The sequence below is a fragment of the Bufo bufo genome, chromosome 2 (assembly GCF_905171765.1).
Source record: "Bufo bufo chromosome 2, aBufBuf1.1, whole genome shotgun sequence".
Taxonomy (NCBI): Eukaryota; Metazoa; Chordata; class Amphibia; order Anura; family Bufonidae; genus Bufo; species Bufo bufo.
In genome coordinates this window covers 840313291-840326796 of record NC_053390.1, presented here as the reverse complement: position 1 = coordinate 840326796, position 13506 = coordinate 840313291, and the positions used below count along the sequence as shown (strand labels likewise).

Here is a 13506-nt window from a genome sequence, read left to right as displayed (position 1 = left end):
GACACCCTCACATGTATTCCCTCTTAAATTGGCTCAGATCTCACACAGGTATATCACACCAGGTGCACATAATTAGTAGATCGTTACTCTGCATGTTGAATGAGGCTTGCCCTATTTAAACCTCAGACATTTAGTTTGGTGTGCTCCTGACTGTTGAAGTGAGAGTGAGCACCATGGTGAGAGCAAAAGAGCTGTCAGAGGACTTCAGAAAAAAGATTGTAGCAGCCTATGAGTCTGGGAAGGGATTTAAAAAGATCTCAAAAGATTTTGAAATCAGCCATTCCACTGTCCGGAAGATAGTCTACAAGTGGAGGGCTTTCAAAACAACTGCCAACATGCCCAGGACTGGTCGCCCCAGCAAGTTCACCCCAAGAGCAGACCGCAAGATGCTAAAAGAGGTATCCAAAAACCCTAAAGTGTCATCTCGAGAACTACAGCAGGCTCTGGCTACTGTTGATGTAGAAGTACATGCCTCTACAATCAGAAAGAGACTGTACAAGTTTAACTTGCATGGGAGGTGTGCAAGGAGGAAACCTTTGCTTTCCAAGAGAAACATCGAGGCCAGACTGACATTTGCCAGCGATAAAGTTGACAAAGACCAGGACTTCTGGAATAATGTTCTTTGGACAGATGAGTCCAAAATTGAATTATTTGGACACAACAGCAGAGGACATGTTTGGCGTAAACCAAACACAGCATTCCAAGAAAAGAACCTCATACCAACTGTGAAGCATGGAGGTGGAAGTGTCATGGTTTGGGGCTGCTTTGCTGCAGCAGGACCTGGTCAGCTCACCATCATAGAATCCACGATGAATTCTACTGTGTATCAGAAGGTGCTTGAAGAACATGTGAGACCATCAGTTAGAAAATTAAAGCTGAAGCGGAACTGGACCATGCAACATGACAATGACCCAAAACATACTAGTAAATCAACCAAAGATTGGCTGAAAAAGAAGAAATGGAGAGTCCTGGAATGGCCAAGTCAAAGTCCAGATTTGAATCCCATTGAGATGCTGTGGGGTGACTTGAAAAGGGCTGTACGTGCAAGAAACCCCTCAAACATCTCACAGCTGAAAAAGTTCTGCATTGAGGAGTGGGGTAAAATTTCCTCAGACCAATGTCGAAGACTGGTAGATGGCTACAAGACCCGTCTCACTGCAGTTATTTCGCCCAAAGGAGGTAACACTCGCTATTAGGGGCAAGGGTGTCCTATCTTTTTCCTCAGTTAGAATAGGCATTTTTGTAGAATGACATTTACAGAAGATCTTGAAAAGACTTTTCTTCAGTTTTCTTTGTTTAGTCGGATTACTTTAATCTCTCTGTATTGTTGAAACGGAGATGAAATAACCATTTATTAAAAATGTTACAAAAAACCACATGCTTTCAAAGGGTGTCCTAATTTTTTCACAAGACTGTAGATGTGGTGTTCACACTGATAGTGTTGTTACATCTCTGCTGCCTGCAGTAGTGTCAGACTCTGAGCAGAGGACTCTGTAGTACACTATGATAGGTGTGGTGTTCACACTGATAGTGTTGTTACATCTCTGCTGCCTGCAGTAGTGTCAGACTCTGAGCAGAGCACGCTGTAGTACATTATGGTAGATGTGGTGTTCACACTGATAGTGGTCGGGTTGTTACATCTCTGCTGCCTGCAGTAGTGTCAGACTCTGAGCAGAGCACGCTGTAGTACATGATAGTAGATGTGGTGTTCACACTGATAGTGTTGTTACATCTTTGCTGCCTGCAGTAGTGTCAGACTCTGAGCAGAGCATGCTGTAGTACACTATGGTAGATGTGGTGTTCGCACTGATAGTGGTCGTGTTGTTACATCTCTGCTGCCTGCAGTAGTGTCAGACTCTGAGCAGTGCACGCTGTAGTACACTCTGGTAGGTGTGGTGTTCACACTGATAGTGGTCGTGTTGTTACATCTCTGCTGCCTGCAGTAGTGTCAGACTCTGAGCAGAGCACGCTGTAGTACACTATGGTAGGTGTGGTGTTCACACTGATAGTGTTCGTGTTGTTACATCTCTGCTGCCTGCAGTAGTGTCAGACTCTGAGCAGAGCATGCTGTAGTACACTATGGTAGATGTGGTGTTCACACTGATAGTGGTCGTGTTGTTACATCTCTGCTGCCTGCAGTGGTGTCGGACTCTGAGCAGTGCACGCTGTAGTACATCATAGTAGATGTGGTGTTCACACTGATAGTGGTCGTGTTGTTATATCTTTGCTGCCTGCAGTAGTGTCAGACTCTGAGCAGAGCACTCTGTAGTACATCATTGTAGATGTGGTGTTCACACTGATAGTGTTGTTACATCTCTGCTGCCTGCAGTAGTGTCAGACTCTGAGCAGAGGACTCTGTAGTACACTATGATAGGTGTGGTGTTCACACTGATAGTGTTGTTACATCTCTGCTGCCTGCAGTAGTGTCAGACTCTGAGCAGAGCACGCTGTAGTACATGATAGTAGATGTGGTGTTCACACTGATAGTGGTCGGTTTGTTACATCTCTGCTGCCTGCAGTAGTGTCAGACTCTGAGCAGAGCATGCTGTAGTACATCATAGTAGATGTGGTGTTCACACTGATAGTGGTCGGGTTGTTACATCTTTGCTGCCTGCAGTAGTGTCAGACTCTGAGCAGAGCATGCTGTAGTACACTATGGTAGATGTGGTGTTCGCACTGATAGTGGTCGTGTTGTTACATCTCTGCTGCCTCTAGTAGTGTCAGACTCTGAGCAGAACACGCTGTTGTACATGATAGTAGATGTGGTGTTCACACTGATAGTGTTGTTACATCTCTGCTGCCTGCAGTAGTGTCAGACTCTGAGCAGTGCACGCTGTAGTACACTCTGGTAGGTGTGGTGTTCACACTGATAGTGGTCGTGTTGTTACATCTCTGCTGCCTGCAGTAGTGTCAGACTCTGAGCAGTGCATGCTGTAGTACATTTTGGTAGATGTGGTGTTCACACTGATAGTGTTGTTACATCTCTGCTGCCTGCAGTAGTGTCAGACTCTGAGCAGTGCATGCTGTAGTACATCATAGTAGATGTGGTGTTCACACTGATAGTGTTGTTACATCTCTGCTGCCTGCAGTAGTGTCAGACTCTGAGCAGAGCATGCTGTAGTACATGATAGTAGATGTGGTGTTCACACTGATAGTGGTCGTGTTGTTACATTTCTGCTGCCTGCAGTAGTGTCAGACTCTGAGCAGTGCATGCTGTAGTACACGATAGTAGATGTGGTGTTCACACTGATAGTGTTGTTACATCTCTGCTGCCTGCAGTAGTGTCAGACTCTGAGCAGTGCATGCTGTAGTACACGATAGTATATGTGGTGTGTACACTGATAGTGGTCGTGTTGTTACATCTCTGCTGCCTGCAGTAGTGTCAGACTCTGAGCAGTGCATGCTGTAGTACACGATAGTATATGTGGTGTGTACACTGATAGTGGTCGTGTTGTTACATCTCTGCTGCCTGCAGTAGTGTCAGACTCTGAGCAGAGCACTCTGTAGTACACTATGGTAGATGTGGTGTTCACACTGATAGTAGTCATGTTGTTACATCTCTGCTGCCTGCAGTAGTGTCAGACTCTGAGCAGAACATGCTGTAGTACATGATAGTAGATGTGGTGTTCACACTGATAGTGTTGTTACATCTCTGCTGCCTGCAGTAGTGTCAGACTCTGAGCAGTGCATGCTGTAGTACATCATAGTAGATGTGGTGTTCACACTGATAGTGTTGTTACATCTCTGCTGCCTGCAGTAGTGTCAGACTCTGAGCAGAGCATGCTGTAGTACACTATGGTAGATGTGGTGTTCACACTGATAGTGGTCGGGTTGTTACATCTCTGCTGCCTGCAGTAGTGTCAGACTCTGAGCAGTGCATGCTGTAGTACACTATGGTAGATGTGGTGTTCACACTGATAGTGGTCGTGTTGTTACATCTCTGCTGCCTGCAGTAGTGTCAGACTCTGAGCAGTGCATGCTGTAGTACATTTTGGTAGATGTGGTGTTCACACTGATAGTGTTGTTACATCTCTGCTGCCTGCAGTAGTGTCAGACTCTGAGCAGTGCATGCTGTAGTACACTATGGTAGATGTGGTGTTCACACTGATAGTGTTGTTACATCTCTGCTGCCTGCAGTAGTGTCAGACTCTGAGCAGTGCATGCTGTAGTACACGATAGTAGATGTGGTGTTCACACTGATAGTGGTCGTGTTGTTACATCTCTGCTGCCTGCAGTAGTGTCAAACTCTGAGCAGAACACTCTGTAGTACATGATAGTAGATGTGGTGTTCACACTGATAGTGTTGTTACAGCTCTGCTGCCTGCAGTAGTGTCAGACTCTGAGCAGTGCATGCTGTAGTACACGATAGTATATGTGGTGTGTACACTGATAGTGGTCGTGTTGTTACATCTCTGCTGCCTGCAGTAGTGTCAGACTCTGAGCAGAGCACGCTGTAGTACACTATGGTAGATGTAGTGTTCACACTGATAGTGGTCGTGTTGTTACATCTCTGCTGCCTGCAGTAGTGTCAGACTCTGAGCAGTGCATGCTGTAGTACACGATAGTATATGTGGTGTGTACACTGATAGTGGTCGTGTTGTTACATCTCTGCTGCCTGCAGTAGTGTCAGACTCTGAGCAGAACATGCTGTAGTACATGATAGTAGATGTGGTGTTCACACTGATAGTGTTGTTACATCTCTGCTGCCTGCAGTAGTGTCAGACTCTGAGCAGAGCACGCTGTAGTACATTATGGTAGATGTGGTGTTCACACTGATAGTGGTCGGGTTGTTACATCTCTGCTGCCTGCATTAGTGTCAGACTCTGAGCAGAGCACGCTGTAGTACATGATAGTAGATGTGGTGTTCACACTGATAGTGGTCGGTTTGTTACATCTCTGCTGCCTGCAGTAGTGTCAGACTCTGAGCAGAGCATGCTGTAGTACATCATAGTAGATGTGGTGTTCACACTGATAGTGGTCGGGTTGTTACATCTTTGCTGCCTGCAGTAGTGTCAGACTCTGAGCAGAGCACGCTGTAGTACACTATGGTAGATGTAGTGTTCACACTGATAGTGGTCGTGTTACATCTCTGCCGCCTGCAGTAGTGTCAGACTCTGAGCAGTGCATGCTGTAGTACACGATAGTAGATGTGGTGTTCACACTGATAGTGTTGTTACATCTTTGCTGCCTGCAGTAGTATCAGACTCTGAGCAGAGCATGCTGTAGTACACTATGGTAGGTGTGGTGTTCACACTGATAGTGTTCGTGTTGTTACATCTCTGCTGCCTGCAGTAGTGTCAGACTCTGAGCAGAGCATGCTGTAGTACACTATGGTAGATGTGGTGTTCACACTGATAGTGGTCGTGTTGTTACATCTCTGCTGCCTGCAGTAGTGTCGGACTCTGAGCAGAGCACGCTGTAGTACACTATGGTAGATGTGGTGTTTACACTGATAGTGGTCGTGTTGTTACATCTCTGCTGCCTGCAGTAGTGTCAGACTCTGAGCAGTGCACGCTGTAGTACATCATAGTAGATGTGGTGTTCACACTGATAGTGGTCGTGTTGTTATATCTTTGCTGCCTGCAGTAGTGTCAGACTCTGAGCAGAGCACTCTGTAGTACATCATTGTACAGTCATGTGAAAAAATTAGGACACCCTTTGAAAGCATGTGGTTTTTTGTAACATTTTTAATAAATGGTTATTTCATCTCCGTTTCAACAATACAGAGAGATTAAAGTAATCCAACTAAACAAAGAAAACTGAAGAAAAGTCTTTTCAAGATCTTCTGTAAATGTCATTCTACAAAAATGCCTATTCTAACTGAGGAAAAAGATAGGACACCCTCACATGTATTCCCTCTTAAATTGGCTCAGATCTCACACAGGTATATCACACCAGGTGCACATAATTAGTAGATCGTTACTCTGCATGTTGAATGAGGCTTGCCCTATTTAAACCTCAGACATTTAGTTTGGTGTGCTCCTGACTGTTGAAGTGAGAGTGAGCACCATGGTGAGAGCAAAAGAGCTGTCAGAGGACTTCAGAAAAAAGATTGTAGCAGCCTATGAGTCTGGGAAGGGATTTAAAAAGATCTCAAAAGATTTTGAAATCAGCCATTCCACTGTCCGGAAGATAGTCTACAAGTGGAGGGCTTTCAAAACAACTGCCAACATGCCCAGGACTGGTCGCCCCAGCAAGTTCACACCAAGAGCAGACCGCAAGATGCTAAAAGAGGTATCCAAAAACCCTAAAGTGTCATCTCGAGAACTACAGCAGGCTCTGGCTACTGTTGATGTAGAAGTACATGCCTCTACAATCAGAAAGAGACTGTACAAGTTTAACTTGCATGGGAGGTGTGCAAGGAGGAAACCTTTGCTTTCCAAGAGAAACATCGAGGCCAGACTGACATTTGCCAGCGATAAAGTTGACAAAGACCAGGACTTCTGGAATAATGTTCTTTGGACAGATGAGTCCAAAATTGAATTATTTGGACACAACAGCAGAGGACATGTTTGGCGTAAACCAAACACAGCATTCCAAGAAAAGAACCTCATACCAACTGTGAAGCATGGAGGTGGAAGTGTCATGGTTTGGGGCTGCTTTGCTGCAGCAGGACCTGGTCAGCTCACCATCATAGAATCCACGATGAATTCTACTGTGTATCAGAAGGTGCTTGAAGAACATGTGAGACCATCAGTTAGAAAATTAAAGCTGAAGCGGAACTGGACCATGCAACATGACAATGACCCAAAACATACTAGTAAATCAACCAAAGATTGGCTGAAAAAGAAGAAATGGAGAGTCCTGGAATGGCCAAGTCAAAGTCCAGATTTGAATCCCATTGAGATGCTGTGGGGTGACTTGAAAAGGGCTGTACGTGCAAGAAACCCCTCAAACATCTCACAGCTGAAAAAGTTCTGCATTGAGGAGTGGGGTAAAATTTCCTCAGACCGATGTCGAAGACTGGTAGATGGCTACAAGACCCGTCTCACTGCAGTTATTTCAGCCAAAGGAGGTAACACTCGCTATTAGGGGCAAGGGTGTCCTATCTTTTTCCTCAGTTAGAATAGGCATTTTTGTAGAATGACATTTACAGAAGATCTTGAAAAGACTTTTCTTCAGTTTTCTTTGTTTAGTCGGATTACTTTAATCTCTCTGTATTGTTGAAACGGAGATGAAATAACCATTTATTAAAAATGTTACAAAAAACCACATGCTTTCAAAGGGTGTCCTAATTTTTTCACAAGACTGTAGATGTGGTGTTCACACTGATAGTGTTGTTACATCTCTGCTGCCTGCAGTAGTGTCAGACTCTGAGCAGAGGACTCTGTAGTACACTATGATAGGTGTGGTGTTCACACTGATAGTGTTGTTACATCTCTGCTGCCTGCAGTAGTGTCAGACTCTGAGCAGAGGACTCTGTAGTACACTATGATAGGTGTGGTGTTCACACTGATAGTGTTGTTACATCTCTGCTGCCTGCAGTAGTGTCAGACTCTGAGCAGAGCACGCTGTAGTACATTATGGTAGATGTGGTGTTCACACTGATAGTGGTCGGGTTGTTACATCTCTGCTGCTTGCAGTAGTGTCAGACTCTGAGCAGAGCACGCTGTAGTACATGATAGTAGATGTGGTGTTCACACTGATAGTGGTCGGTTTGTTACATCTCTGCTGCCTGCAGTAGTGTCAGACTCTGAGCAGAGCATGCTGTAGTACATCATAGTAGATGTGGTGTTCACACTGATAGTGGTCGGGTTGTTACATCTTTGCTGCCTGCAGTAGTGTCAGACTCTGAGCAGTGCACGCTGTAGTACACTATGGTAGGTGTGGTGTTCGCACTGATAGTGGTCGTGTTGTTACATCTCTGCCGCCTGCAGTAGTGTCAGACTCTGAGCAGTGCATGCTGTAGTACACGATAGTAGATGTGGTGTTCACACTGATAGTGTTGTTACATCTTTGCTGCCTGCAGTAGTGTCAGACTCTGAGCAGAGCATGCTGTAGTACACTATGGTAGATGTGGTGTTCGCACTGATAGTGGTCGTGTTGTTACATCTCTGCTGCCTGCAGTAGTGTCAGACTCTGAGCAGAACACGCTGTTGTACATGATAGTAGATGTGGTGTTCACACTGATAGTGTTGTTACATCTCTGCTGCCTGCAGTAGTGTCAGACTCTGAGCAGTGCACGCTGTAGTACACTCTGGTAGGTGTGGTGTTCACACTGATAGTGGTCGTGTTGTTACATCTCTGCTGCCTGCAGTAGTGTCAGACTCTGAGCAGAGCACGCTGTAGTACACTATGGTAGGTGTGGTGTTCACACTGATAGTGTTCGTGTTGTTACATCTCTGCTGCCTGCAGTAGTGTCAGACTCTGAGCAGAGCATGCTGTAGTACACTATGGTAGATGTGGTGTTCACACTGATAGTGGTCGTGTTGTTACATCTCTGCTGCCTGCAGTAGTGTCGGACTCTGAGCAGAGCATGCTGTAGTACACTATGGTAGATGTGGTGTGTACACTGATAGTGGTCGTGTTGTTACATCTCTGCTGCCTGCAGTAGTGTCAGACTCTGAGCAGAGCACTCTGTAGTACACTATGGTAGATGTGGTGTTCACACTGATAGTAGTCATGTTGTTACATCTCTGCTGCCTGCAGTAGTGTCAGACTCTGAGCAGAACATGCTGTAGTACATGATAGTAGATGTGGTGTTCACACTGATAGTGGTCGTGTTGTTACATCTCTGCTGCCTGCAGTAGTGTCAGACTCTGAGCAGAACATGCTGTAGTACATGATAGTAGATGTGGTGTTCACACTGATAGTGTTGTTACATCTCTGCTGCCTGCAGTAGTGTCAGACTCTGAGCAGTGCATGCTGTAGTACATCATAGTAGATGTGGTGTTCACACTGATAGTGTTGTTACATCTCTGCTGCCTGCAGTAGTGTCAGACTCTGAGCAGAGCATGCTGTAGTACACTATGGTAGATGTGGTGTTCACACTGATAGTGGTCGGGTTGTTACATCTCTGCTGCCTGCAGTAGTGTCAGACTCTGAGCAGAGCACGCTGTAGTACATGATAGTAGATGTGGTGTTCACACTGATAGTGGTCGGTTTGTTACATCTCTGCTGCCTGCAGTAGTGTCAGACTCTGAGCAGAGCATGCTGTAGTACATCATAGTAGATGTGGTGTTCACACTGATAGTGGTCGGGTTGTTACATCTTTGCTGCCTGCAGTAGTGTCAGACTCTGAGCAGTGCACGCTGTAGTACACTATGGTAGGTGTGGTGTTCGCACTGATAGTGGTCGTGTTGTTACATCTCTGCTGCCTGCAGTTGTGTCAGACTCTGAGCAGAGCATGCTGTAGTACATTATGGTAGATGTGGTGTTCGCACTGATAGTGGTCGTGTTGTTACATCTCTGCTGCCTGCAGTAGTGTCAGACTCTGAGCAGAACACGCTGTAGTACACTATGGTAGGTGTGGTGTTCACACTGATAGTGGTCGTGTTGTTACATCTTTGCTGCCTGCAGTAGTGTCAGACTCTGAGCAGAGCATGCTGTAGTACACTATGGTAGATGTAGTGTTCACACTGATAGTGGTCGTGTTGTTACATCTCTGCGGCCTGCAGTAGTGTCAGACTCTGAGCGGTGCACGCTGTAGTACATCATAGTAGCTGTAGTGTTTACACTGATAGTGTTGTTACATCTCTGCTGCCTGCAGTAGTGTCAGACTCTGAGCAGAGCATGCTGTAGTACACTATGGTAGATGTGGTGTTCACACTGATAGTGGTCGTGTTGTTACATCTCTGCTGCCTGCAGTAGTGTCGGACTCTGAGCAGAGCACGCTGTAGTACACTATGGTAGATGTGGTGTTCACACTGATAGTGGTCGTGTTGTTATATCTTTGCTGCCTGCAGTAGTGTCAGACTCTGAGCAGAGCACTCTGTAGTACATCATTGTAGATGTGGTGTTCACACTGATAGTGTTGTTACATCTCTGCTGCCTGCAGTAGTGTCAGACTCTGAGCAGAGGACTCTGTAGTACACTATGATAGGTGTGGTGTTCACACTGATAGTGTTGTTACATCTCTGCTGCCTGCAGTAGTGTCAGACTCTGAGCAGAACATGCTGTAGTACACTATGGTAGGTGTGGTGTTCACACTGATAGTGGTCATGTTGTTACATCTCTGCTGCCTGCAGTAGTGTCAGACTCTGAGCAGAACATGCTGTAGTACACTATGGTAGGTGTGGTGTTCACACTGATAGTGTTGTTACATCTCTGCTGCCTGCAGTAGTGTCAGACTCTGAGCAGAGCACGCTGTAGTACATTATGGTAGATGTGGTGTTCGCACTGATAGTGGTCGTGTTGTTAAATCTCTGCTGCCTGCAGTAGTGTCAGACTCTGAGCAGAGCACTCTGTAGTACATCATTGTAGATGTGGTGTTCACACTGATAGTGTTGTTACATCTCTGCTGCCTGCAGTAGTGTCAGACTCTGAGCAGTGCACGCTGTAGTACATCATAGTAGATGTGGTGTTCACACTGATAGTGGTCGTGTTGTTACATCTTTTCTGCCTGCAGTAGTGTCAGACTCTGAGCAGAGCACTCTGTAGTACATCATTGTAGGTGTGGTGTTCACACTGATAGTGGTCGTGTTGCTACATCTCTGCTGCCTGCAGTAGTGTCAGACTCTGAGCAGAGCACGCTGTAGTACATGATAGTAGATGTGGTGTTCGCACTGATAGTGGTCGTTTTGTTACATCTCTGCTGCCTGCAGTAGTGTCAGACTCTGAGCAGAGCATGCTGTAGTACACTATGGTAGGTGTGGTGTTCACACTGATAGTGGTCGTGTTGTTACATCTCTGCTGCCTGCAGTAGTGTCAGACTCTGAGCAGAACATGCTGTAGTACACTATGGTAGGTGTGGTGTTCACACTGATAGTGTTGTTATCTCTGCTGCCTGCAGTAGTGTCAGACTCTGAGCAGAGCATGCTGTAGTACACTATGGTAGATGTGGTGTTCGCACTGATAGTGGTCGTGTTGTTACATCTCTGCTGCCTGCAGTAGTGTCAGACTCTGAGCAGAGCACGCTGTAGTACACTATGGTAGTTGTGGTGTACACACTGATAGTGGTCGTGTTGTTACATCTCTGCTGCCTGCAGTAGTGTCAGACTCTGAGCAGTGCATGCTGTAGTACACTATGATAGATGTCGTGTTCACCCTGATAGTGGTCGTGTTGTTACATCTCTGCTGCCTGCAGTAGTGTCAGACTCTGAGCAGTGCATGCTGTAGTACACTATGGTAGATGTGGTGTTCGCACTGATAGTGGTCGTGTTGTTAATGCTATCACAGAGTCGCTGCAGATCCCAATGCTTACACAATCTGCAGCTCTGAATGTGACTGGAGCTGCCCTGAGATGATCCCTGTGCAGGTGGGTGTGCTCTGAGTATTCATCGGTCGGGCCCAATGCCCCGGTGTCCACTGCTGCTCTGGTTTTCTTCTGCCTTTATTGGCAGGGTATCATTGTTGTATATTTTGTGCCCTCTAGTGCTCAGTTATATCGCAGTATATTCTGTATCCTCGTAGGTGCCACAATGGTGCGCAGAATATGCCCTCTCCCAGCAGTACCGTGAGGGTTCTGTCGTCTGCTCCCAGCCCTACCCCACCGCTGCCTTCAGCCTGGCCCTCAGAGTGGCGGATGAGATGGACCTGAATGTGGGCCATGAAGTCGGGTTCTCCATTCCACACGAGGACTGCTCCTCTGCTAACACTGTCCTGAGGTATGGAGGGAGGTCACCCACACTGGCCAATGGTGGTCTGCAAGTTGTCAGAGGCCAGTGAGATGGTGGGAGAGGGTCAGCATGTAGGGTAGAGAAGAGTGAATAATTATTGGTTAGTGTGTAGGGTAACAGTCATTAGGTAAGGTTAAGCCTGTTGTGTGGTTTTTGGTTCAGTTGGTAATGTAGAGGTCACTATGTAGGTCAAGGGTCAGTGGGACAACTAGAGGGTCAGGGTAAGGGTCAGTCAAGATCAGTGTGCTGGGTAAAAGTCACGGTAAGGGTCATTTGAGGTCATTTCCTTATCCCTCTCTGCAGGTAGTCCATTACTTGGTCTCTGTTGTCCACCAGGTTCTGCTGGGATTCCCTTCTGCTCCAAGAGCTGACCTCTGACCCTCTGATGCAGACCATTGGTGTGGTTGTACTTGATGAAGTAGATGAGCGTACAGTGGCCACTGACCTTCTGCTGGGCCTCCTGAAGGACATGACACTTCAGAGACCGTTCCTTCGCTTGGTGGTGATCACATCACCCGGGTTTCGTCAGCGTATGGTGGACTACTTAGGTGCAGACGTCTCCGTAGTGAATGTTCCAGTGCGAGAACACCTGCCAAATGTTGTTTACCGCCCATCAGTGCCACATGACCACATCATGGCTGCATGTCACATGGTCCTAGATGTTCACCGCAGGAATGAGCCGGGGGATGTGTTGGTGTTTTTGGCCAGTGAAGAGGTAAGATGTTGCTGGAGTTTGCAGTTTCTTGGATCTGCAGAGCAACAGCTTTTATGTTATTTTGTGCCCTGCAGGAAGTTCTCCGGTGTTGCTCCGCTCTTCTCACAGAGTCCGTGTCTTTGAGTCCCAGTTTGGGGTCGCTATCGCCTGTGTCTCTGATGGCCAGTGCTGGTAATGGGTTGCAGTCAGTGTACGAGGCTGAATCCACAGACGAGCGGCGAATTTACCTCTCGGGTTCACTGACAGAACTTTCCTTCTCTCTCCCGGGGATTCGTTACGTCATCGATACAGGGCACGAGCTGCAGACTGTGAGTATGGCATCTGTGGGGTCATGTATGTCTGCATGACATGGTGGGAGGAAACTGGAGGGCAGCCCCTGTGCTGACGGGAGGAAACTGGAAGGGCAGCCCCTGTGCTGACGGGAGGAAACTGGAAGGGCAGCCCCTGTGCTGACGGGAGGAAACTGGAAGGGCAGCCCCTGTGCTGACGGGAGGAAACTGGAAGGGCAGCCCCTGTGCTGACGGGAGGAAACTGGAAGGGCAGCCCCTGTGCTGACGGGAGGAAACTGGAAGGGCAGCTCACGTGCTGTCAGGATTAAGTAATTAGGTCTCTATTTCCTCTGCAGGTTTACAATCCCCGGATCCGGGCAGATTCTCAGCTTCTCCGAGTAATCAGTAAAAGCCGAGCTGAGATCCGCAGGATGAGAGTGCAGGCCCCTGATGGTGAGTGACCACCAGAAGGAGGAGACACTGGACTCCTGAAGAGCAGTGGGTGATCCTTGTGGTGAACCATTCAATCACTCCATTCCGATGTCCATCCTCATTCTTTCCTCTCACTGATGTTTATCCCTGTCATGTTCTTCTTTAGTCCAAGCGGATGGTTTCTTCCCACTTCTCGTGTTGTCCATTTCTCTGTTGTCCACCCTAATGGTTTCTTCTTACTTCTCGTGTTGTCCTTTTCTCTGTTGTGCACCTTAATGGTTTCTTCTCACTTCTCGTGTTGTCCTTTTCTCTG

General features: G+C 46.9%; 1 protein-coding gene across 12 annotated transcripts in view; it reads left to right on the top strand.

Moving 5' to 3' along the window:
* The window catches only part of DQX1 (DEAQ-box RNA dependent ATPase 1), a 53126-nt gene that overhangs the window by 5298 nt on the left and 34322 nt on the right, over window positions 1–13506 (top strand). For all 12 annotated transcript variants that reach the window (XM_040419482.1, XM_040419493.1, XM_040419487.1 and 9 more), the window contains exons 3-6: window positions 11572–11765; window positions 12114–12492; window positions 12567–12800; window positions 13118–13214. In XM_040419482.1, coding sequence (XP_040275416.1) covers window positions 11572–11765; window positions 12114–12492; window positions 12567–12800; window positions 13118–13214 — 904 coding nt within the window. The remainder of the gene's footprint in view (window positions 1–11571; window positions 11766–12113; window positions 12493–12566; window positions 12801–13117; window positions 13215–13506) is intronic.